At 36.3% G+C, this 27096-nt stretch overlaps 2 protein-coding genes across 3 annotated transcripts in view; one reads left to right on the top strand and one right to left on the bottom strand.

Annotated features, from left to right (window-relative positions):
* LOC120417248 (protein gooseberry-neuro) overlaps positions 1 to 27096 on the top strand; it is an 82993-nt gene that overhangs the window by 8606 nt on the left and 47291 nt on the right. The window contains exons 2-3 of one of the 2 annotated variants that reach the window (XM_039579206.2): positions 10649 to 10962; positions 19205 to 19285. In XM_039579206.2, coding sequence (XP_039435140.1) covers positions 10649 to 10962; positions 19205 to 19285 — 395 coding nt within the window. The remainder of the gene's footprint in view (positions 1 to 10648; positions 10963 to 19204; positions 19286 to 27096) is intronic. The other variant, XM_039579207.2, reaches the window with a different exon arrangement.
* On the bottom strand, positions 2587 to 3552 carry LOC120417249 (uncharacterized). Its single transcript, XM_039579208.1, has 2 exons — positions 3209 to 3552; positions 2587 to 3152 (listed from the first exon to the last, which is right to left on the bottom strand). The coding sequence occupies exons 1-2, from the start codon at positions 3534 to 3536 to the stop codon at positions 2677 to 2679; spliced, it is 804 nt and encodes a 267-aa protein (XP_039435142.1). The 5' UTR covers positions 3537 to 3552; the 3' UTR covers positions 2587 to 2676.

Below are 27096 nucleotides of genomic sequence, written 5' to 3'. Positions count from 1 at the left end.
AACGTATTTCAAATAAACTATTTTTTTATTTTTCAAGGTAAATGGTCCCCAAAATGTATGGAATATTAAGTCGAATCATTTGATAACAATATGTAATTGCAAAATTCTAACCAAATCCTGAAAGTTTGTCTGTCACTTATGAAATGAAGGATTAAATGTTCTAAACATCATTGAATGCTACAAGAATAAAAATATGTGATTTTACATATAATTTTACAAATATTGAGCATCAGAATTAGAAATAAACATTAATACCATCAATTATTATACAATTTGAAAGGGAAATAATAATCTATCGTTTTAAAATGCTTTCACAAAATTTTCAATCCAATACTTCACATTTTGAACCTTGTTTATGTTTTTTGAAATCTCTTATTATTCAAAATAAAAAATAAAAACTATGAAATAACAAGCCATAGTCTCAACATTTGAATTAAAAAAGGTGTTTAACACTCAAACGCTCGAGTAGTCATTTGACCCCTACTTTTTTTCTTAAAAATCTCATAACTTTTGGTAGAATCGATCAAATGGGATGCTTCTGGTTGCAAAAGATCCTGATTTGTCTATATTTTTAACTGTCAGATGGGGGACAAATATGGTCCATTGTTACCGGAGATATTCCGGATTCCATTGGGGTACCTTGGCCCTCCCATTTGGGCATTTGGTCAATATAACAAAAACTTTCCGACAGAACAATGTCGGAAATGATACAAAACTTCAAGGAATCATCCTAATACATCATCCTGCGAAAAAATAGACATGGTCCAGACCTTCGGAGCACCGAAACAGGTTCCAACCGGAAACGGTGCACTGAGCTGATGTCAATTGGTGCCTAATTGGAACCGACTCCTTTGGCCCGTAGGACTTAACTTTGTCAATTATTTTTACAGAATGATGCATTAGGATGATCCCTTGAGGTTTTGTATCATTTCCGACATTGTTCTGTCGGAAAGTTTTTGTTATATTGACCAAATACCCAAATGGGAGGGCCGAGGTACCACAATGGAATCCGGAATATCTCCGGTAACAATGGACCATATTTGTCCCCCATCTGACAGTTAAAAATATAGACAAATCTGGATCTATTGAAACCGGAAGCATCTAAATTGGTCAATTCTACCAAAAGTTATGAGATTTTCAAGAAAAAAAGTAGGGTAAAATGACTACCCGAGCGTTTGAGTGTTAAATGCATTTTACACTAGTTCAGTTGTCTCGCAATTATCAGTTTTCAAAAAATGGAAGATATGACGAAAACTAAAATTTAACCGAAAAAAACAATTTCGCATGCTGTAATCAAAAATTTACAAAAATTCAAATAACTTTTGGATGTATCCATACATCCTGAATACGATTGCAGTTGTATTTCCATAGAAATTTTGAAGTTTTTTGAAGAAAAAAATGGTTTTTGCCCTATGAATTTTTGGGCCGAATTTGAAGGGGGAGGGTGACATAAACTTTTTTAAATATTTGTACCAGCCTTAAATGTAAAAGTTCTATATATAAAGATTTAGCCTTTGCTCTAATCAAGAGGTTGTTTCTACGATTAACTGTACTTTTATTGTTTCTTTTTTAAATCTTTTTATATTAACAATTTCAGTTATCGTGTTATTTAGAATTCCAGTTATTTCGTCGTATTTTAGTTAAGGGATCCAAAAAAGAAAAAAAAACTGTTCGTGGTTGTATTATCCGAATTTTAATTTTTTCATGAAATCATAAAACGAGTATTTTTTGTAAGTTTGTCGCTTATTTCCAAATATTCAATTAGAAAGAAGCAAACAAAACTCCTGGATGAATATCCACACCGGCCGCCGTCAAGCTCGCCCAAATCAACCGTGTCGACACGAGGTACAGAAGAAAGAACATCAGCCGATAGGCGAGGAGAATTCCCTGCAGAAAGCCGAAGGTCCTCTCCTGGCTGGGCCGAGCTGTAGGCCTCTCCCAATACCGGGATCTACACTGCACTTAGCTGTGCAGTGCATCCTGGAGCAGCAGCCCGGCAGCTTGACTTGGCTCGACTCTTGGCGACCATATGCCCGAAATTAGCCATACCTGAATTCCGATGAATAAAATTTTAATAGCCAAATATCGAACACGGCTCTCGGCCCGAAATGGAACCCCCGGAAAATCGGAATTTTTCACGCCCGGGTCCAGATGTTTCTAACGTACTTTGAGGTTATGTGTCTGGCATGGCGACGTTGGACGACGACGACGACGGACGTCCAAAAGCCGCAAAATGTAGGCCGTCGAGGAGCTGATCTCCGCTCGATGAATGGAAATTTACGGGCGTGAAACAGCTGAGCGAAAATCGGAAGGCATTTTGGATCTTTCTTTTTTTCGGAAGAACTAAGACCGCTGCTAATCGCCGTCATGATGGCCGATGATCACCGGTTGGGAGGTCGATTGACATCTTCGGTGTTCAAATTGGGACGCAACCGAATGGCAGATGTGTAACCGAACCATTTTGGTTGTGTCATCGGCGAGCGTTGAGTAATTGCTGGATTGTTCTGGAAATTCTTTAGAAATAATGGAAATAGCACAAACAACTGTTTTAAAACATTTTTTTTTTTGAAAATCAGGATTTATTAATATTTAAAAATCGATGATTTTTATTTCCGAAAAATACATGATTTATTGTGTACAACAAAAAAACATTTTTTGACCTAAATTAATCTTCTCTTACGGAATGCATTCCCCTACCGTTGCGTTGAACTTCGCAACCATTCCGTCCCCATCCTTCTGGCAGCCCTTCTTCAACGCAACAAATCCGCCATCATCCTTCCGGTAACACTGAAAGTACGAGTTCAAATCCAGTGAATCGGCAAAGTTCCCCTGCGTAACACAGCGATACTCGCAAGCCTGGGTGGTCACGTTGAATGGAGCCCGATCCGGACACCGGAAGATGTACGGTTCCAGCTGTTGCTCCACCGATTCGGATTCCTTTCTGGGGACACACAACACGTAGTACATGTGGGAGGGCCCGTAGGGCACGAGAGTATTGGCAGCCCGACAGGGTGATTCAGCGCACTTTTGAACGGATCTGGAACGGCAGGTTTGCGTCACCGTGTTGAAAATGTACCCCGGAGGACACTGGAACAACTCGGAGGGGGAATCCCTTTGCGAGCAGTTGTGGTAATGGTCGCAATGGACGGGATCTAACGAAGAAATCATCAAAAGTCGTTCCTCAACTCATCTTAGAAGAGAATCTTACCTGGCAGAACTCCAACCGAAGGGCAGGTGATGTACCACGGACGCTCGACTACGTCGCACTCACTTGCCGGATGGTCCGAGCAGGTTGCCTCGACATCTCCCTGGACGCAGTGTGGAGTGGCCGATCCGCAGGGAATTTCACCGATGGATTTTCCTCCCAAGCACAGAGAAAACGTGGTGCAGTTGGAGCAAATTGATCGCTTTCCATCGTCGCAGGAGTTGACCATCAATGATACGTTTACGGTTCCAGGCACATCGAACAGTGCTTGGACGTTGATGAACTGCAGTAGGACAACTACTGTCAGCGAAACTAGCGAAATTGGGATCATCTTCAAGCTGAGAAATGTGGACACTGTCTGATTTACTTCTGAAAGATTGTTCCATTTATATCGTGATTTAGATGAGAATAATTCTACTAGAGAATGTTATCTAACGTTATCTTATTTGGTACGATCAACATGAGCACATTTATTTACAGCTGCAGTTTAAAATATGACTTCCGCGTGCCCAAAGCTGCCTAATTCTACTATCAATAGCGGCATTCTGTACTGTGGTTCCCCAAGAGAAGATGATTCATCAAACAGCGGCAAAAGGTAGCTTCAGATCAATCCATGGCTAGATTTACTAAACCTTAACTCTAGCTCAAATTTTCAAGAGATTAATAAAAAAAACTATCTTAATCCACCTATGTGGTTGATGCCTTCCTCACTTTTTACCAACAATGGGTAATATGAGTGGTTTGGGCACATATTTCAGCTATTTTTTTGAATCCAGAAAAAAACCTACACACATATAACTTAAGTAATCATAACTCGAGACAAGGTTGCCAGATCTTCAATGTTTTGGACTCGTTGGAAAGGTTTTTCGATTACCTAACCAACGATGGGTCGGATGGTGGATCCGGACATAGTTTACATACATTTAAGTGAGATCCGGCTTCCAAAAAGTGCATCAATATCACTTAAGTGGTCGTAACTCGAGACAGGGTTGCCAGATCTTCAATGTTTTGGACTCGTTGGAAAGGCCTTTTGATTACCTAACCAACGATGGGTTGGATCATGGATCCGTACATAGTTTTCATGCATATAAGTGAGATCCGGATAAATGTGAAAACACATTTTTATATATAACTTTTGAACTACTTATCGAAACTTCAAACAATTCAATTGCGATGTATGGGACCCTAAACCAAGTCGAATGCAACCGGTTTGATCAAAATCGGTGCAGCCAGTGCTGAGAAAACTTGGCAAGAATTTTGAACACATACATACATACACACACACACATACACACACACACACAGACATTTGTTCAGTTTTCGATTCTGAGTCGATAGGTATACATGAATAAAGGTCTACGAGCTGTATTTCAAAAGTTCATTTTTCGAGCAGGATTATAGCCTTACCTCAGTGAGGAAGGCAAAACACACTTATAAAATATTTTCAAGTCGTGAAAGCTTGTTTTGACTGCTAAATATGTTTTATTTTTGCCTTCCTCACCTCAATGCACAGTGGTCCAGATCGAAAAATTAACGGGAAAATTGTTTATCCGAAAAAATTAGAATTTTTGGCTTCAGCACTACAAACGCTGAAAAAAAATACTCAGGGATGTTTTTCTTCAAACTAGAGATATCTTTATTTGAAAAAGTCTAATTTCAGGTAAAAACCATATTGGACCACCCAAACATAATTCTAAAATTATTCGAAATTCGAAAATCGTTCAAATATATTTTGACATAGGACTATGTCTCTACTTACTATATTGGGGGGCCAGTTCAGAAATTCGATCCAAAGCGTCACTTTTAAGCGTTCAAAAAAAGGGGACATTTCGAACGCTTATATCTTTTTTCCCTGTGAATTAATCCAGACGGTTGAACCACCAATCGAAAGGGGAAGACTTCAGCTATTGCTTAACTACATAGAAAGTTTGACTAAACATAGTTAAAGCACTTAAAACATGCAATCAAAATGAGTAATTTTTCAGTACAAATCGGACAGATGACCAATCAGAGCGAGTGTATGCATTCGAGGCCGCGCCCCTTTTGTGCCGTTCTCCGGTTGTGCCACTATTTAAGCAGAAAATTTCGCAAAAGCAAGTCACTTTGGAACGAGCACTCGAACTGTGCACATCGGGCCGGCGCGGAGCAGCAGCCAATAGAAGAAGAGGACCAGCAACCAGAAGGAAGAACCACCAGCAGCAGAAGGAGGAAATTCGAGCGAAGCGGACCGGTGGAAGTCGCTATGATGCGGCGGTTCTCATGAAAAATGGCCATTTCGACAGTGGTGGCCAAAACCTGGAGTGGCCGCTGCTCTCAAAGAAGGTTCCCCCGGGGCCTTGGGGGACTTTTACAGAACCATACGAGTTGTGGCAATATGGGTATCAAAATTCATGGTTGTTGATACTGAACATGCCAATAGCCATTTCGACAGTAGTGGCCACAACCTGGAGTTGCCGGTGATCTCAAAGCAGGTTCCCCCGGGGCCCAGAGGGCCTTTTATAGAACCATATGAGTTGTGGCAATATGGGTATCAAAATTCATGGTTTTTGATACTGAACATGCCAATGGCCATTTCGACAGTGGTGGCCAAAACCTGGAGTGGCCGGTGCCCTCGAAGCAGGTTCCCCCGGGGCCCGGAGGGCCTTTTACAGAACCATACGAGTTGTGGCAATATGGGTATCAAAATTCATGGTTTTTGATACTGAACATGCCAATGGCCATTTCGACAGTAGTGGCCACAACCTGGAGTGGCCGGTGATCTCAAAGCAGGTTCCGCCGGGGCCCGGGGGACTTTTAAAGAATCATACGAGTTTTGGCAATATGGGTATCAAAATTCATGGTTTTTGATACTGAACATGATAATGGCCATTTCGACAGTGGTGGCCAAAACCTAGAGTGGCCGCTGCTCTCAAAGAAGGTTCCCCCGGGGCCTTGGGGGACATTTACAGAACCATACGAGTTGTGGCAATATGGGTATCAAAATTCATGGTTGTTGATACTGAACATGCCAATGGCCATTTCGACAGTAGTGGCCACAACCTGGAGTTGCCGGTGCCCTCAAAGCAGGTTTCGCCGGAGCCCGGAGGGCCTCTTACAGAACCATACGAGTTGTGGCAATATGGGTATCAAAATTCATGGTTTTTGATACTGAACATGCCAATGGCCATTTCGACAGTAGTGGCCACAACCTGGAGTGGCCGGTGATCTCAAAGCAGGTTCCGCCGGGGCCCGGGGGACTTTTAAAGAATCATACGAGTTTTGGCAATATGGGTATCAAAATTCATGGTTTTTGATACTGAACATGATAATGGCCATTTCGACAGTGGTGGCCAAAACCTAGAGTGGCCGCTGCTCTCAAAGAAGGTTCCCCCGGGGCCTTGGGGGACATTTACAGAACCATACGAGTTGTGGCAATATGGGTATCAAAATTCACGTTTTTTGATACTGAACATAATAATGGTTATTTCGACAGTAGTGGCCACACCCTGGAGTGGCCGGTGATCTCAAAGCAGGTTTCTCCGGGGCCCGGAGGGCCTTTTACAGAACCATACAAGTTTTGGCAATATGGATATCAAAGTTCATGGTTTTTGATACTGAACATAATAATGGCCATTTCGTCAGTGGTGGCCAAAACCTGGAGTGGCCGCTGCTCTCAAAGAAGGTTCCCCCGGGCCTGAGGGACATTTACAGAACCATACGAGTTGTTGCAATATGGGTATCAAAATTCATGGTTTTTGATACTGAACATGAAAATTGACATTTCGACCGTAGTGACAACCTGGAGTTGCCGGTGATCTTAAAGCAGGTTCCCTCGGGGCCCGGAGGGCCTTTTAAAGAATCATACGATTTGTGGCAATATGGGTATCACAATTCATGGTTTTTGATACCGAACATAATAATGGCCTTTTCGACAGTGGTGGCCAAAACCTGGAGTGGCCGGTGCCCTCAAAGATGGTTCTCCCGGGGCCTGGGGGACATTTACAGAACCATACGAGTTGTTGCAATATGGGTATCAAAATTCATGGTTTTTGATACTGTACATGAAAATTGACATTTCGACAGTAGTGACCACACCCTGGAGTGGCCGGTGATCTCAAAGCAGGTTTCTCCGGGGCCCGGAGGGCCTTTTACAGAACCATACAAGTTTTGGCAATATGGATATCAAAGTTCATGGTTTTTTATACTGAACATAATAATGGCCATTTCGTCAGTGGTGGCCAAAACCTGGAGTGGCCGCTGCTCTCAAAGAAGGTTCCCCCGGGCCTGAGGGACATTTACAGAACCATACGAGTTGTTGCAATATGGGTATCAAAATTCATGGTTTTTGATACTGAACATGAAAATTGACATTTCGACCGTAGTGGCCACAACCTGGAGTTGCCGGTGCCCTCATGGAAGGTTCACCTTGGGGGAACATTCATGACAATTTTGCCGACAAATTTATGAAACAAAATAAAATTATCTTATTCCAGATTTCACTAGCAATCCAAAAACTCATTCAAATTGTTTGGTCCTATGTCTTTCGGTTATGTCTCTGACATACCATCTTGAACTTTTTTTCCATGTAATTTTGCCCGTTCAATCTGAATCTGCCAAAGTGTCAAAAAATCGATTTTTGGTTATATTTTAGGTTCAAATGATAATTTAACATGATAAATAAGGCAAAAAACTGATCATTTTTTTAAACGTCAGATTTCATATTTTATCATGGAACGATTTTAGCGCAAAATGCTAGGTTTTTAAAGACGCCTTCTTCAAAATTTAAACACAAAAAAAAACGGTTCGTTGTTGTAATTGTTTCATTACGTGTAATGTTGTGTTGATAATTGTTAGGTTCTTTTAGCTTGATGTTGTTTAAAATTGTGGTTGGAGTTTAATAATTGATTTTTTACAGTCCTGAAATTTTGTATTTTGTTCTTTTGCCGAAATTATAAAAAAGACATTAAAATACTTCAAAATAATTAGAATGGTGAACTATGAATAAACTTTTTAACAAATGATTATTAACAAAAATAACAGATTGAATAGACAAAGTAGTTTTTAGTGCCCTTTTTTAACTGAGGTAGCCGTCGTAAATATTTTTCAAAGTTGTTGTCACCGCCCCGATGTACAGCACCGGAAAAACCTTTTTTTGGCAAAACATTCAATGCTTAGATATTTTAGAAACTAAAAATTATAAAACAAAGAAAAAATATTAGCAACGTCCTTAATTTGTTGCAATCCAAAAATACTTTACACATTGATTTGCGAACAGCTGAGAAAATTTCATAGAATTTTCAGGTATCACAGCTTTTTATTATTATTTTTTTTCTTTTCTATGTTAAAGTGCAACAAACTGAAGTACAGTCCAGACTCGATTATTTGAAGCCTCGATTATCCGAAGATTCGATTACCTGAAGTTCGATTATTCGAAGGTTTGATAATCAAATCATGATAAAAAAATTGTTTTCGTGTCTTTTTTATTTTACTTTTAACATCAAATTTGAGTTCTGGACCCCATTTTAGTCAAATTTGAATATTTAATTGCCCTTTAAATTCAAAAATGCATTTTTTTCAATGTTTCAGCACCGCCATTTCGGCCGCCATCTTGGATTTAAAAATACTAAATTATTTTAGAGTAGTTTATGGGTCATAGGGGAACAGCATCTAATTCCAGCGTGTTTTTCAACTGAAATCGAGTGATAAATAGCTCAATAAGAAGTGAGTAAGCAAGTTTCTATGAAAAGTTTTGCAAAATTAGTTGTTAAAATTGTGAAAACCAGCAAATTGGATGGAGTTAGGAACGAGTGCTTAACCTACCAAACATATGAGAATTTCCCCTACTTAAGCACGACAATCAAAAATTGGACAGCGAAAATAATAGTTTTTTCATGATTCGGTTATCCTAAGATTCGATTATCCAAAGTGAAATTTTTCCGAGGCCTTCGGATAATGGAGTATGGACTGTATTATAGGAAATGTTAGCCTTAAAATGCCTGCAACTTTAAAGGATCGTTCGTTATTTGGAAACTAAACTGTCAGTGAAAAAAAAAGGGTTTTTCGTGTTACTATTATTCTAAAAGTCCTTATAATTACCTTCAGAATGGCCGAAGTTTTATATATTTGCATACCATTTTTTATGCAAAATAGTGTTTTTGACATAGGAAATACTCAATTTTACGAAGGCTTTGGAAATAATCACTTCAGATTGTCTTCGGATAACGGATCACACGAGCATTTTTTTATCGCTTTCTTATTTTTGATTGTTAAGCTCAAATATGACCACTAAACTGCCTATAATTGAAAATTCGGCTAATATGCCAAAACAAGTATTCCGAGAAAACGCGTTTAAGTGTTTGTCACTAAATTTCCGTCAAGGCAATTTCCCATAAGAGTGACATATTAGCCGTTTGGTTTTTTACATCGGCAGCCAAATCTAAACACTATTTTAGTGAAATTAAAGTTTCAGAAGATGCGTTGGAACATCTTCTACCACCTGGTGCTAATAACTCGTTTTTGACAAAGGTGGATATTAGCCGTTTTTTCAGTGGTGGGCAGTAAACCACTCTAAAGTGATGAGGAATGTTAAATCCTAGACGGAGGCCGAAATGGCGATGATGAAATATTAAGAAAATGCAAAACAAATAGTTTGTTTGGTTCGTGATCAGATTATCCGAAGTCCCATATTTGGATAATCGAACTTCAGATAATTCAAAACTCGCAAAATTTTGGCTTCGGATATTCGAGTCTGGACATAGACATAACAGTAGACATAGTTTCATCCAAATAATAAAATACAAAATAATCTCGAAAAAATGTGAAATTCTAGAGAAAAATCCAATTATTAATACTCACCGTTATGAATCATCGAAGTCCTTGTAGATGAAAAGGAAGACACTAGTGGTTGGTACTAGCGATAGTGGCCGACAGCTATAAAGTCAACTTCGTTATGAATCATCGTTACTACAAAGTTTGTTTTAATTTACTATCTACAACGGACGCCAGTATGTTAACAGTAGATAACGTTAAGTAAAGCTATAAGATGTCAGACTGAGACCATCCTTAAAGTTTAGCTTGCTAATGATGTTAGTGTTCTACGGTAGATAAACAGACTTTGTTTGAAGAAAACTGAAGATTTTTTTATTGACATTAATGCTTTTGTATATTCTGTAACTTAACCGATCTTATTGCAATTGGGCCCTAAAGCCCTATATTGATTTGTATGTACATCGTTCTACGTATTTATGTTCACTTTATATAAAAATCCATTTTCAATTCTTTATGGTCGTTAAATATGTAATTGCGCTTAGAAAAATAACCTTTATCGTTGTGAACAATATAATCCACAATATTAACTTGATATTTGGACCCAATTGCATTGTCTCCAAAAATGCTTTTTTATCAACTGCATGACTCATAACAGCAACAACAATACTAACTCGATTTCCTCCCCGTCCTCCCCAGGTCAAGGCCGCGTGAACCAGCTCGGCGGGGTGTTCATCAACGGGCGCCCGCTGCCCAACCACATCCGGTACAAGATCGTCGAGATGGCGGCGGCCGGCGTGCGGCCCTGCGTCATCTCGCGCCAGCTGCGCGTCTCCCACGGGTGCGTTTCGAAGATCTTGAACCGCTACCAGGAGACGGGTTCGATCCGGCCGGGCGTGATCGGGGGCTCGAAGCCGAAGGTGGCCACACCGGAAGTGGAGGCCCGCATCGAAGACATGAAGAAGATGAACCCGGGCATCTTCAGCTGGGAGATCCGCGAGAAGCTGATCAAGGTGAGTTTTTGTTGTTGCTACTACTGAGTTATTATCTCCCGTTGAGAAGCGATTACCACCGTGGGGTAGTTGGGGTCGGGAAAGGGAAGCGATTCTGGTCAGAATTGTACAATTTGTAAGGTTAGAATTGGATTCTGAGGCAAGAAATTTAAGTGAAATCGTTGCTAAAGGCATTTAAGAAATATTTTTGATTATTTACGAGAAATTTGATATGATTATTTTAAACAGGATAATCTATTCCTACCTTTCTACTAAAACCTTGAAGCTTTCTTAGCTCAATTTTGTTTGAAGTCCAAGTCAGATTGGAGGCGTTTGCTTCAAGTTGAAAGTGATTACGCGTGAGGTCGCGCCGCTATGCGAACGGTTGCAAAATAGAACTCAAGAAAATACACAAAGTTTTGGATTTGGGAATCTTCCCAAAAAGTGTGAAGCCAAACCTGCTGAGTTTGGGACGCTGCGTGAAACCTGTTTTTTTTTATTTTGTTGTTGTTTTTATTGTGTTCCATCCGCAAACTGCCCACATCATTCAAAGTGGTGGAAAATAGATTACAGCCAAGAGTAAATTACAGTAGGTCTGAAATAGAAATGAATCAAGTGGGAAAAAAGCATTTTTTTCAATGGGTTGAATTACTTAAAAACTATTTTTTTTTCTTTTTTTTTACAAAGGCCCAGCAAGGGCGAAAAATATTATTAAAATTACACAATTAAAAAAAATAGAAAATGTGGTTAAAAATTGCCCTGTTTTTTTTTTTTGTGTAAATTGGATTTGGTATATAAAAAAAAACACTAAAAAATATTATGTTTGCATTCCGTGAAACAACTTACTTTCCTGCCATTCTTGACCTTTTAACTCCCATAATAGCAAATTAAAAAAGTACTTTCCAGCCTTTCTTTCGAAAATTGATTCTTTTGAAATAATAATTTTAAGCTGATGGTCTTAAAACGTCTTATAAATGAGAATTTCTCAAAAACTCAACTTTGACCAACTTTTGTAGGCAAAGTTGACTATTACCTATTCCCAAAATGGTAAATTTCGTTAGCCAAACTAGGCAACACACGCACGGTAGCAGCTGGACACAACACAGCAAGTTTAGTTTCAAGAAAAAAAACTAATTTCGCTGCCAACCTGACAAGAAAAGACGTCACCGTCATCGCTGTTGTTGTTGTCGTCGACATCAACAGAGACGACAGCCTACCCCTCTCGCACTCACTCCGTCCAACTGCCCTACTATCAACCCCGGTCTGACCAAGAGTCTACTGGTAGCAAACCCATACAGCAACAACAACAGCGAGTAAGGTAATGTTGAAAGTCACTCTGACGTAATTACACGAAATTGTATTCTCGGCTGGCAACACCGGCAGGGTCTTTTGAATGGCCTCCTTGCTGTCAGTACAAAGAGTGTTTTCTTGCTTTTCTTCGTTTTTTCGCTGACGTTTCGATGGATTTTTTCCCCTTCCCCCTCTTCTATTAGAGGTTTGACGCTTCTGTTAGAGCTGTGTACGCCATTTTTGCACAATTTTCTACCATTATTCTCACTTTCGATCAATTTTATGTTGAGTTGGGTTATTTTTAATCGGCTGATGCCGATGGGAAGCCATGTTCTGTTGATTGATTTTGGTAAACACGGTTTCTGAAGAGGGAATTCTTGCCTTCCAGAAACTTTTATACGTATTAAAATGATATTTTTTAAATTTTAGATATATTTTGAATACAAAGTTATTGGTAGTTGTTTTTCCAGTGTTTCATTTTTATGATTTTATTCAAATTTTATTGCGATTCTAATTTGCATCCATTTTACGATGTTTCAACCTTCCCGAAACTTTATTATTTCGGCTACCGAACTGCGAGCATCGACGAACGAGTCGAGAGACCTCTTTTGTTTGGTCGATTGTCTGACATGAGATTTGTTTTTTTGCTACTTCTTCCTCTCTTATTATTGTTCTTTGCGATCGATGCGCGTCGGGGTTTGAAAAGTGTGAAAAAGTGGTTTTGGCTCCCGGTTTTTGCCGATCGTCGTCGCCCAATCCGGCCATTTTTAATAAACTTCATCCGAACACAAATCCAGAGTTTTTTTTGATTAGGTCCTATAAACATATGAAAGACAATAGTTTATTGGTCCTTTTCAAAAAAAACTCTGGAAATGATGACGAGCAAAGGTATTATTGGTGGTGTTCAAAGGTGTGAGTGCGATTGGTGGGAGGGAAGAACGAGTGTGAGTGTCAGTTAATGGTTTTCGGTTGATGAGTCAAGGGCAGGGTTGGTATTTCCTCGTTTCCTCGCCGATGGCGAGGGCTTTTAAATATCGTCCCTCGCTCAAATCATCAAATTTTCGGCGCTCTCCCAAAACTGCATCAAGAGAGCGAAGCGAAAACGACGCCGATGAAATAGCGAGCAACGAACAAACCGATGCGTAAGACGGAAAAAAATCTCTCACACGGCCAGTCCCCTCGCTCAAAAAGCAAGAGAAAGAGCAATCGTGAAATTCTCTCGCCCGTAAGCCCTGTAGAAATGAGTTCATTTGTGTGCGTGAGCTCCAGTGTATGTATACAGCAATTTCGTGTGCGTGTCTCTCCGGTTGGAACGATACTTCCATCGGAGCCAGCGATACGGTATTTCTCATCGGTTCGTTGGGCTTTCGATATTCGCGATAGCAAGCCGACAATCACTCGGCTGCGAAAGAGAAGAGAAATTTTAAGAGACGAGGAACGCACCGAAATATGCATCAATGATAGTGCGATGGTGATGGTTTACCTACCCTGGTCAAGGGTGAAAAAGTTTTGAAATGAAATTTATTTATTGTTCTCATGATAAATAAAACAATTAAAATATAGAAAATATAGTGATTAAAAATGGTTTTATAAATTAAATTAAGTACATCAATTTCTGTTCATGATTTGCTAAAATAAAAACTTACAATTTTTTCAAAATTGATGTCTGGAAAAACTGTGGATAATTATATGTTATAAATAAAAAAAATCCTTTTTAACATCACCGTTATTCATTTTTATGAGAGAGCAATTCTCCATAAGAACCGGAAATGGATTTTATTACATGTTTTATTTGGCTCAAAATTGGTTCACCTAGACAAGGCTTCATACAATTTTGGCAGCTATCCATACAAAAATTGAAAATCTGTATCTTTTGGAGGAGTTTTCTGATCTATTTGGTGTCTGCGAAAAAGTTCTACACATGAAATAAAAAAAAAAGTACCAAATTCCTAAATTATAGGAATTTTGGCTCCTTTTCTTATTTAGTAATCCAAAAAAACCAATTACTAGATAAGGAAAGGAGCCAAAATTCCTAGAAATTAGGAATTGGGTACTTTATTTTTATTTCAGTGTAGGTATTGCTAGAACTGGAAAAAATGGTTACGTGAAAAATGCCGATATTTTATTTTTTTTTGTCACAAAAATTCAATTTCCAAATTATATTATTTCATTATTGTTATTATTTTTAAAATGGTTGAAATGGTTCAAACCGAGTGTTTACGGGCCTTTTCAAATGTTGAGGTTGAACATACTTTCAGTTTTTGTTATTGAAAATTGGAAGTTAATTTTCTGAGTAATCTTCTTAAAAATCGGGTATTCATTCATTCATTCATTCAATCCTTTTAAAAATCTAACGTTATTCAGTTTTCCTGTTTGGTTTTCTTTCAGAGGCTGTATGTATCTCAGCAACCAGAGATCCTATCTTCACTGTCTTTATTTTGCCTTCCTCACCTAACTTAGGAAAGGCTATAAAATCACTCGAAAAATGAACTTCTTAATTCGACCTCCTAGACCCACCTTCACGTATACATATCAACTCAGAATCAAATTCTGAGCAAATGTCTGTGCGATCCGTCTTGGAGTCCCACATGACCTTAGTTAATATTATGAAGTTTTGTAAAGTACTTCAAAAGTTATGCTAAAAAATCGATTTTAACAAAAGTCCGGAAGATTGTAAAAAGGGCGGTTTTTGTAAGAAAACCCATTATGTTATACATTTTTAGAAAGGTATTTGAAAGACCTTTCTAACGAGTCCAACACATTGAAGATCTGACTACCCTACCAAAAGTTATAAACACTTAACTGTTATTTATACATTTTTTGAAGGCCGGATCTCAAATATTTTGATGAAAACGTTGTCCGGATCTGTCATGCGAGCCATTGTTGGATGTGTATTAAAAAGACCTTCCCAACGCGTCTAAAGATTGAAGATATGACAACCCTATCAAAAGTTATGAGCACTTAAGTGTTAATTTAGCACTTAACAGAGGCCGGATCTCAGACATGTTGATGAAAATGTTGTCTGGATCCATCGTAAGACCCATTGTTGTATTGGTAATCACAAAACCTTCCAACGCGTTCAAAACATTGAAGAACTGCTAACCCTATCAAATGAAAAAAAAAAATACTATGTCGGCTTCAACCACCTTAGGGTGGATTAAGTAACGTTTTAATTATAATATTTGCAGAAATGGTCAAGCTTGGTAATGGCTTTTGAAGGTAAAATAGTCACGTTATCAACAAAAAATCTTTTTTTGTTTTGTGTATATAACTCGAAAACGGTGCATTATATCATTTACTTAAAGAATATAATTTTAGATTTTCCAATAAAACTGACAACACTGCCAAATTAATTTTGAACAACTTGTGCTGTAACTCAAAATATACTACTTTTTAATTTAAAACAAATCCAAAAATGTGATTTTTCAAAAATGGATATTTTGCGCAATTAATTTCTGGTGTGAAAAATCCAATTATAAAAATGGGTTTATTTTGTTAAGAATATGATTTAAAAAAAAATTAAAACAATACCTACAACTTGCCTACAAGTTTGCCGAAGATACAAATTGATCAGAAAATCTGTTCTTAAGATACAGATTGGCCAACTTCTTTTATGGACAAACTCATGAAATCAAAAAATACCAACATTTAATTTTCAAAAATCTCATAATTGAGAGGGTTGATTTGTCCCGGTTTTTTATATAAAAAAAGCTTGAGACCCACGACAATTTAATATCATGTTTTTGACCCCCTTTTTCTTTTATTCCAAAAATTCGGAAAACAAAAAATATTTTATATTTTTTTTTATTCAGCCTCCTGTGATCAAAATTTGATTTTACGTAACTTTTCCAATACAATCTGCAGATTTTCCGGAATCGGTTCCAGATTGGCCAAAGTTGCAACTTTTTGGCGTAAGAACCTTCCTTGGGCTTATACGAACCCAACGCAACAAAAAGCACCTTGATCCGACGCTCCGTATTGAACTGATTCGCGTTCGAACAAAACCGTCGAATTTATATATATATATATAGATAGTGCAATCGATTAAACGATATTTGAAATAATTGTTTAACGTTTCTGTTAAAATTTGTAGTGGAATTGGGCAGTTTTAAGCTTATAATTATTTTTATGAGATTAAAGATCGGAACAAGATGTGAAACATGCAAAAAAATATATGTTCATATATACAATGATGATTTTATGATTCAAGAAAGTCTGTTTAATTTTTTTTTACAAAACTTTGAATCTGAAATTTAGTATGATTCAATTTTGATTTGAATTCGTTATAATTTTTTTTATACAAAAAAATAACACTATAACACGTAATTTCTAAATAAACAACAATATTAATATTCCCTCCTTTTTGTGTAAAAATCTAAAATGTGTAAAACAATAAAATTCAACAGAAAATGAAGTATTTCACCACAAATATTCTTCTTCTATACTGCCCCTGATCGCAAAAAGTTTAATTTTGGATGGTTGAAATTTGACAATTGAATGGTTCCTCTTTATTGTTTTATTTTACCTTAAAAAATGTAAAAAAGTAAAATTAATTAAAAAATGATTAAAATTTCAATACATACTTTTCATAAAATACACAAAAAGCGGACTATATCCGAGGTGTTTTCCTTCTGAAACCTTTCAGGCCAAACGTAATAAAAAAAAATAATTTTGAAATATTGATGGGAAAAAGAAATTATAGGAAAATTAAAGGTAACTTTTGGACTTTTGTGTTTAGAGATCCCACGGCAAAATAAAAAAAATCTCCAAAGGAATTACTGTGTGCTAGAAAAAAACCACAAATAACATCAAATTTAAATAACCCAACAATATTTGGATAAACGAACTTCAAAAATATCTATTTGCAGAAGAACATTTTTTTTATAATGCAAATTTGACGTTACAAAAAAATTTCTTGTTTAGGCCAGCAACTCCGCACACGAGTACACAGTAAAAAAAAAAATCATGGTAATATTACATCTTGGTAGGGGTACATCTTTTATGTCAGAAAATATGTAATTTTACCTCTGAAAATGTGTAATTTTGCCACATTTTTTTCTGACATGAAAGATGTACCCCTTTCCAGATGTAATATTACGATGATTTTTTTTTACTGTGTAGCAGCCAGGGCATCTAATGACCCTACGATGATGAATAACTTTACTGTCGCGGTATAACTACGTTACGCTACCATCTATGGAGCGCAACCTGGCACCGACCGACCATCGCGTCACAATTTTGGGCGTTCGATTGAGATCGATGGTTCATCCCGGGGATGATCATCTAGAAAGACTCCTCGCCTCGTCTGCTGAATCATTATTAACGATTTTTTTTTTCAAAGCAACCATCTTGGAAACAATAATCAACCTTTCCAAGGTTGGGAGGCTACGTTTTTTTTCTAAGTTCTTCCTCCCTGATCCCAAGGGGGAAGGGGAGGTGAGCCGACTTGATCCGCGATTGGATGCCCCTTTGTTGGAACCGCCGCCGCAGATCATCATCATCATCTGCTTCTGCGGTCCTGGCCTGGTCGATTGATCGTCGATCGAACACCGCCACCCCGAAAAAAAGCGGCCAATCCCCGGTAGCCGTTCAACGCGCCACCGCCGCCAGGCGTGAAGAATCGGGCAGCCCCTCGCCGGAAAAAATGGGTGCCAAGGGGGCGCACCAAAGGCAGAAAAATTCCAGTAGCGTAGCTGAAATTTAGTCACGGATTGTTTAAAATGTACACATTCAATTGTTTGGTTAATGATCTCCGGCTGGTGAAGATTTTCGGACTGAGGGGAGGCCGTGTGATTGCCGGCGGAGCTTTTGGTTTGAAGTCTTTCGAAATATGATTTTCGGGGTTTCGTTTCGACTTCTTGCTGATGGTGTGAGGTGTGTGATTCATAAAAAAAAAACGCCGCGGCAATCAGGTAGCCAAACGCCGAGCTGAACCCCAAAGTCGAAGTTTGATCCGCGCGGCATGATTTGCTTGAAATTTGGATCGATTTCAAGCTACCGCCTTGCAGAAGCCTGAGGCATTCTAATTTCCATTCCACAAAAATCTATCAATGAATGAACGAACGGCCAGGCTCCACAATCCTGCCCACTCTTCTCTGGTCGCACCCTAGAAGCTGTTTCTTAAAATAGACGGGGTTAGGGTGGTTCAGAAGTCGGAGCTTTCTTAAAATATACATTTTTGGCTAGCCAAAAAAGAGCTATTTTTTGTGTCCTGAGCAAATTTGGTAACTGGCCAGTTTTTTTTTGCCTTGAGCCAAAATCATTTCAACAGTTCGTGAAATATTTTTTCTCTAATAATAATTGTTCCAAAGTTATTGAGGATATTCTCCTTTAATTGATTTTAGACACTTAATATTTTTTTTTGATAATTTAATAACTTCAAATAAAATCAAGTCGTGTACGAATTTGGGATATCACCCTATTCTACCACGAACTAATACCAGAGCAGTCAGTGGCCCCATATCATCCCGCCGTAGAGCTCCGTAGTCCAGAAGCACTTTGTAAGTCCACGCCGCCTGCGGAAATTAATCCGATTAAATATTTGTTTGCTATTAAGTGCTAGTTTGTGGCTGGTATCAACTTCAAACGGCCTGGAGCTCCATCCCTTAGTGCGATGCCGACGGGGCCCAGCCACTGTCGAGCTGCTGCGGCTAATAAGTATGTAAATAAATAAATCGTAAGCGACGTGTGTCCATCACGCCAAGTGTCAGTCTGGTTTCCCCTGATGAATCGAGAGCACGAACGCCCGAGCTCGCATGAATGAAACGAAACTGGAATGAAATGAAATAAGAAAAAAAAATTTAAATATAAATCTCGAAAAGATTATAAATTTGTTTACGCGACGACCTTTCACTCGGCGAGACTGTCCCATGTCCGATGAGTTGTCTCGGACGAATTCTCCCGTACAGCCAATCTATCTATCACTGTTTTTTCTCTTCTCTCTCTCTCGCACTCTCCGGTGTCCTCATTCTAGACCGATTCGAACGCTCCGGGTTACCTCAGCGCGGACGGCGACCTCCACAGACAGCCAGGCGCAGAGTTCCGGTGTCGTGAGGTAAATTTAAGATTTCTTTTTAAATTTGTACAGTTGTTCAAATTTCCTTGTAATATTGGCAAATTGTCGTACAAGCTTAACATTAACATTTGTAATCTTATCTGAAAATGATTTATCTAAATATTTGCAAGTTATTTGTAAAATATCAGAGCTACAAAAATGTCCGTAAAGTCCTGTATGGTAACTTTATCTAAATTATTTAAAGTATCTAGAATCTTAGTAAGGTTCGAGGTTTTAACATCAATCAATGCGGAAAATTTCCACTCAAAGGCCCAAACATTTCTTTGACCAAAATTGATATGAGAAATTTACAAACAATATTGTACTTAAATAAAGCCCAAAATTTAAGCCTTGAAAATTGTCTGTAAACCCAAAAAAAAAAGTTCCCGTAAACGTAAACAGAGTTCAATCCATGGATAACCAAGAAGAAAGCTGTATAAATTTTTATTGAGCATTTTTCAATAATGATAATGAAAGTTGAACCAATTTCATACTGGTAGCAAGTTATAAGTTGCTATATCTTAAAAATGTTCAACATACTAAACGTGATTTTGAACTTCTGATAACTTAGTGCAGCAAGTTTATGTAAAAAATACATCAAATTACTTCTATATGAAAAAGTGAAAAAACAGAGTCACTTTCTACAAATTTACAATTATTTTCAAGATTTTTAATTCTGTATTCCAATGTCACATGAAGCCAAATTGTAAGGTTATAAAATTACATGGCATGCCAATTACAAAACATTGAAATTTCACGGCACTCTAAAAACTGCTCAAAATAAACGTCAAAAATGTATTATTTTAGCAAAATTATAAACAGAAAAGTGTCTTAAAAGCTTAAAAGCAGTAGTTCTAGATAAAACCCCCTGGCATAAATGAATTATTTGAAGAAAAAATAGTATTGGATTAATCTTGGGAAATTTTGAAGAATTTCCGTCAGTTGAATTCTAAATTTATTATTAACACAAGTAAACATTGAGTTATCCCGCTCTCTCCAATGAAAATTGACATAAGGCGTGAAAGGGATACACTCAATTTGTATCCTTTTGTTTATAGTTTATAGGACCTAATGAAAAAAGTCAAGAATTTATGATTCGCTGTTTTAATTTTATTGAGATTTTATATAATTGGGTAATTCTCTACCAACTCACACGAAATCGGGAAAAGTTGCCCCGACCCCTCTTCGATTTGCGTGAAACTTTGTCCTAAGGGGTAACTTTTGTCTCTGATCACGAATCCGAGGTCCATTTTTTGATATCTCGTGACGGAGGGGCGGTACGACCCCTTCCATTTTTGAACATGCAAAAAAAGAGGTGTTTTTCAATAATTTGCAGCCTGAAACGGTGATGAGATAGAAATTTGGTGTCAAAGGGGCTTTTATGTAAAATTAGACGCCCGATTTGATGGCGTACTCAGAATTCCGAAAAAACGTATTTTTCATCGAAAAAAACACTAAAAAAGTTTTAAAAATTCTCCCATTTTCCGTTACTCGACTGTAAAATTTTTTGGTACATGTCATTTTATGGGAAATTTAATGTTCTTTTCGAATTTACATTGACCAAGACGGGTCATTTTTTCATTTAGAACAAAATTTTTCATTTTAAAATTTCGTGTTTTTTCTAACTTTGCAGGGTTATTTTTTAGAGTGTAATAATATTCTACAAAGTTGTAGAGCAGACAATTACAAAAATTTTGATATATAGACTTAAGGGGTTTGCTTAAAAACATCACGAGTTATCACGATTTTACGAAAAAAAGTTTTGAAAAAGTTGGTCGTCTTCGATCATGGCCGTTCATGGTCACCCGCGACAGACACGGACGACGAAACAAAGAGAAACGCAAAAAGTAACTTTTTCAAAACTTTTTTTCGTAAAATCGCGTTAACTCGTGATGTTTATAAGCAAACCCCTTATGTCTATATATCATTTTTTTTGTAATTGTCTGCTCTACAACTTTGTAGAACATTGTTACACTCTAAAAAAAAACCCTGCAAAGTTAGAAAAAACACGAAATTTTAAAATGAAAATTTTTGTTCTGAATGAAAAAATGACCCGTCTGGGTCAATGTAGATTCGAAAAGTACATTAAATTTCCCATAAAATGAGATGTTCCAAAAAATTTTACAGTCGAGTAACGGAAAATGGGAGAATTTTTAAAACTTTTTTTGTGTTTTTTTCGCTGAAAAATACGTTTTTTTCGGAATTCTGAGTACGCCATCAAATCGGGCGTCTAATTTTACATAAAAGTCCCTTTGACACCAAATTTCTATCTCATCACCGTTTCAGGCTGCAAATTATTGAAAAACACCTCTTTTTTCGCATGTTCAAAAATGGAAGGGGTCGTACCGCCCCTCCGTCACGAGATATCAAAAAACGGACCTTGGATTCGTTATCAGGGACAAAAGTTACCCCTTAGGACAAAGTTTCACGCAAATCGAAGAGGGGTCGGGGCAACTGCTGTGTGAGTTGGCGGAGAATTACCCAATTAATATGCTTAAATGCTTCCAAAACAAAGTACGCCCTGATACTCTAATTCATCAAAACTAGAATCATTAAAATAAGTGCAATAAAGATTTTTTTTCTTTTTCCTTAATTGCAGCAAAAGGAAAAAAGTTCAGGCAAAACTTCATTAAAAGCACTTTTAACATTCATTGCAAAATGGCCAGCAAATATGATTCACTATGTAGTATTCTACTAATCAATCACAAACACATAATTTATATTCAAAATATTTCAATGCAATTTGTTCATTGATGATTTATGAACGTTATTGTTTATAAATTAAAATAAATTTTTGAAAAATTTTAAAATAAAAAGCTATTTCTTGCGTTTTTTTTAAAGAAGTGTTGATGAATGTTCTTTTAAAATCTTTTTGAAATTTTGTGGAATAAAGAAACTATCTGCATTTGGTTGAATATTCTAATGAACAATATCTAAAAAAAATGTTGTAGATCATCTATGAAATACTTTTTTATTTGTAAATGCATTTAAAATGCTTGTTAAAATCTTTTCAAATGTTTGAATGTTAGCGATTTATCAATTGAATTTTTCACATTTCGCGACACTTCACGGTATTTCCCAAATTTCACGGCTAGGGGCGAATTTCACGGATAACGCGGCTTCCGTGAAATTGCGAAAAATCACTAGCTCTGGATACGAACATTATTTTAAAAAATTGGAACACTTAAAATAAAATCCGGTATTTTTATTTGGTTATGAAAAAATGGTATTCCCCAAAATTCGAATTTTTTTTTTTTCAAGGACTTTAAATTACATCTTTTGTACTAAAGCTTAGAATGGTTCATAATCTAGGACCAGAGATATGATTTTTTGAAAAAAAAAAATGATAATCTCAAAAATCTGCAGAAAAAAATCAAGCAAATTTTAAGGTACAAAATAAAATTTGCAATCGAAAATGAGTTAACACTTATAGGCAAGTTATAGATATTTGAGGGTAAAGTTTTTCGAAACAAAATTTAAACTTTAAGAAGCAATATCTCAGCAACCAGCAGTCCATTTAATAAAGCAAAAAAAAAGAAATTTTAGCAGCACTTCGAGAATATTTTAGCAAAGGTGCTTTTCCTTAATAAAATATTGATATTTGCAAAAAAAAATATTTTTTTAAGACAATTTCGCCAATAATTTGAAAAAGATGCATTTTATCAAAATTCAAAAAAAGAAGTCATTTTCGATTGCAAATTTAATTATGCATTTGAAAATTGTTTTTTTTTTTAATTTTTTTGACATTATTTTTGAACCGGAACCGGATTTTGCATCATCCTGGACTCTAGCGCAAAAAATGCTTTTTTAAACCCCCAATATACATCAAAAATTATGAAAATTTAAAAAAAATAGAATCTACTGATAAAAACTCCAATTTTGTATGAGTATTAACAGAGGGAATGCACGGACAAAGGTTCACTCAAATAAACAATTGCAAAGAAAAGTCAATTCGCCAAAAACGATGTAAATAAACAAGTACAAATCGACTAACAGCACAATAAGTAACAATTTTTGAGTTTATTTGCGAAATTTTATTTTTTCATATTAAAATTTGTCTATTTTTTGCGCTTGAAAAAGAATATCTTAATTTTTTGATCTGACTTCCCTATAAAATTAAACCCAAAAATTAAAATAAATTGTGTCTGTTCAGATTGTTCATTTATTGATCAAATCTTGACTTACTTGTTTCAAGCTTAAGTCTTTTCTAGATTTCTCTCCAATTTTTATAAGTCCTTCTAAAGCAAAGCCGACACAAAATTAGAACTCCTCAGCGACCGAGATTACCGCCACAATCTTGAAACTTCATAAAAGTCGTTCGCAGCATCTTCGTGAGCAACGAATAAAAACGAACGACCAGCAAAAGACAATAGAAAGAGGCGAGCGAGAGAGCGAAAAAAAACGCTGACGCTTGAATGAGTCGGTCCCGAAGCCTAAAAAAAAGAGCACCTGAGGCAATCTTAAATTCCTATAATAAACTTTTACAAACAAATAGCTTCAACACCTCAAACCAGCCGTCAAAGAAAAATGTGTGCCCGCCGAAGGCAACAAGACAGCACCAGCATCCACCGTGCGAACGTGTGTGTGTGTGTGTGTGTGTGTGTGTGTGTGTGTGTGTGTGTGTGTGTGTGTGTGTGTGTGTGTGTGTGTGTGTGTGTGTGTGTGTGTGTGTGTGTGTGTGTGTGTGTGTGTGTGTGTGTGTGTGTGTGTGTGTGTGTGTGTGTGTGCGAAGTTGAACGAAGAAGAAGACACACTCACACCCTTCCAACAGCCTGTTGATTTCATCAATCAAATCGAAATCAATCGATTTTTTTTCTCTTTCTCGTTTTCAAAGTGTCTGTGTTTTTAACTTTCGGCGTGATTTCTCTTGTCGGCATTTTTTTAAACTTTTTTTTTTCTTCAATTTTTGCTGCAGTCGATGCAGGGGAAAAGAGAAGGTCGATTGAAGAAGAAAAACAAAAGAAGTGTCGGCGCAGCGGTGTTATCAAGGTAATCATTTAATTAACTCACACTTCTTGTTTTGACGTGTTTTTCCCTTTTGGAAGGATGTTCTTGACTGCGATTGAATGCGAGAGAGCTAATCGATTGATGGTCAGGCGTTTGAAAAGGGTGTAATTTTTTTTTTTTTTTGAAGAAAAAGTTTGTTTCATTAAACCAAACAATTTAAACCTAATTTTTAAAAATATTTAAAAATAGACCCTTTTTATAAACCCCTCAAACTGCTCTGACGGAACGTATGACGAGCGAGGTCTGCGTTTGTTGGCATGACTTTGGAAATATTTTAATTTAAAAATTTGATAAGCTGATGAAGCCGGTTGGGCTTTTGCCCCACTGCCGAAAGGACGACATCAATCAAGCGGAATTGGCCATCTCCCAGGGGAAATTTCGGGAAAAGATTAGGGCGAAATTGATATCGCCGTGGGGATAATGTCTATTTTCGAGAGGAGTAAAGTTAATTTGTTGACAAGGAATTTTCGGGAAGCTTGGGGATTGAGTGAATTAACATAACTGTCTGATAAGTTGATTTGCGAGGAAGATTATGAAAATTTAAAGAGAAGAATACAACATTTTATTCATCTTAAAGCATTATTAAGAGCTTACTAGAATTTGTTATAATGTGATAGTTGCAATAAAAACTCGGTTTCTCCTTATAAAACCGTTCTATAATCCTTATGTGGAGAAAGAATTTTTGGGTACATTACGGCAAAATTTAGATTTTTACAGCAAAATTTAAGAAAACGATGAAGTCACTATATGGGAAAAAGCATCAGATAAAAAATTTAACTTTATTTCATTCGTTCTCAGTCATGATTTGTTGAAATAATAAGTGATTCATAAAAAGTTTCAAAAATCTATAAGACCGCTGCAAATATTATGTTCTGTTTATGTCGCAACTAGTGTGTAATACATTTTACAACACGTTTTTCATTGGAACGTTGATATCATGGTTTGCTATTTACAATTTTCATATTTTTTGCGATTATATCGTTCGACGATGACTGAATTGCAAAAAATGTGTTTTTTTTAATGTATAATAAAGAACGTCCAGAAGTTTGCATTTTAATCCAATAAATGAAACCAAAAATAAATGTGATTTGACACTAAAAAATACCTTGTCTGAATGAATTTATTTGAAAAAAGATAATATTATTGAAAAATAAAAGTTAAAAAGAAAAAACCAAAAATAAAATCTTTTTTGTAAAATTTGTCAAAATCAAGTTTTTTGAATAAAAAATAGAAAATAAATATTTTTTCCGTGCACTCATTTTTATTCTGCATAGTCCTAATCATGACGTACTAGATTGCGGAAGATACCAAATCGATACCAGTGATGCAGATTTGCTTACTCGGACATTAGGAATTGATGGACAAAGTTTCAATTAGAAAAAAAAAGAAAGTTAAAAATTTCAAAAAGCTGGATAATTGCACAAAACCAGAAGTCTCCAAAATTATATTTAATGAAAATACTGTTTTTTATTTGTATTTTTAAATTGATCTGATATATTGTTCGTTCTTTTCCAATCTCCATACACCATTTTCATAAAAAAAAATTCACAGAAAAAAATGATGATGAATGATTTTGTGTCACAAAAAATGTGTCCTTTTACAGTAATTGGTGAGTATTCATCAGTTTATGATCAATTTTCACATGTTTTAAGTCAAGTTACTAAAAAAAGAGGTAATATTCAACCAACCAAAATTTCAACTTTATAAAATAAAAACTTTTTTTGGTGTTGTCTATGCAATCCTCATGCAATTTCAGATTGTTTCCACATACAGTAAAACAAAAAATCATGGTAATATTACATCTAGGAAAGGGTACAACTTTTATGTCAGAAAAAATATGTAATTTTATCTCTGGAAACGTGTAATTTTACCACTCTTCGGGTGTAATGTCACTTTTTTAGTCTATATTGAGGTAAAATTACATCACAAAAGAGATTATATTCAATCTTCAAAAATTTAACCTTCCAAATTCACACCTTTTTTACTGTGCATTAAACGACTAAAGCAATATTTAGAAATATCTATCTCAGGAATGAGGTTTCTGAAAATTTGTACACAGCAAAACACAAATGTGTAAGGTTTGAAAGTGTAATAATACCCCTTTTATAATGTAATATTACCTCAATACAGATGGAAAAAGAGGCAAAACACTGGAATGGTAGTGGTTTTATACATCTTTTTAAAATAAAGTTACACATTTTTTCTGACATAATAGATTACCCATTTTCAGATAAAATTACATCAACATAGTGTCTAGATATTCAAAAAGACATCTGAAATTATCTTGAACTCTGATTTCCTGTAATTTTGCTCTTTTAAATAAATAAGTAAATTAGGTACGCAATTTATTCATTGAAAAAATTAAATTTAAAAATAACAGGCCAAGTTGTCAACTTTTCAAATAAAAAAAAGGTTGTAAATTGCATTATATACCAAGACAGATGCCTAGAAATAATTAGTTTTCATAAATAAATTGGACCAAGTTTCGACGAAAATTTATTATTGGCAAAAAACATTACGGTACTGTATACCAAAATTTAACACAAATTTAACACAAATCTCGCAATCGAGAATGCCAAGGCAATGGTGTAGAGCGAACAATTTGGCATTTTTTTAATATTTGTTTGCCAAATTTAATATCTTAAAAATTCTTATTACCTTATTTAAAGCTTATTTAATGCAGCATTAAAATCTTTACATTTTTTGAACAATAAATCAACTTATTTTTTGCCCACTGATTCTTCAAATCGATTTGAAAGGGGAGAGGAGGAGGGTGAGATAAACTTTGAACAATATGAGCAACG

The sequence above is a fragment of the Culex pipiens genome, chromosome 2, assembly GCF_016801865.2.
Source record: "Culex pipiens pallens isolate TS chromosome 2, TS_CPP_V2, whole genome shotgun sequence".
Taxonomy (NCBI): domain Eukaryota; kingdom Metazoa; phylum Arthropoda; class Insecta; order Diptera; family Culicidae; genus Culex; species Culex pipiens.
This window is presented reverse-complemented; position numbering and strand designations above follow the sequence as displayed.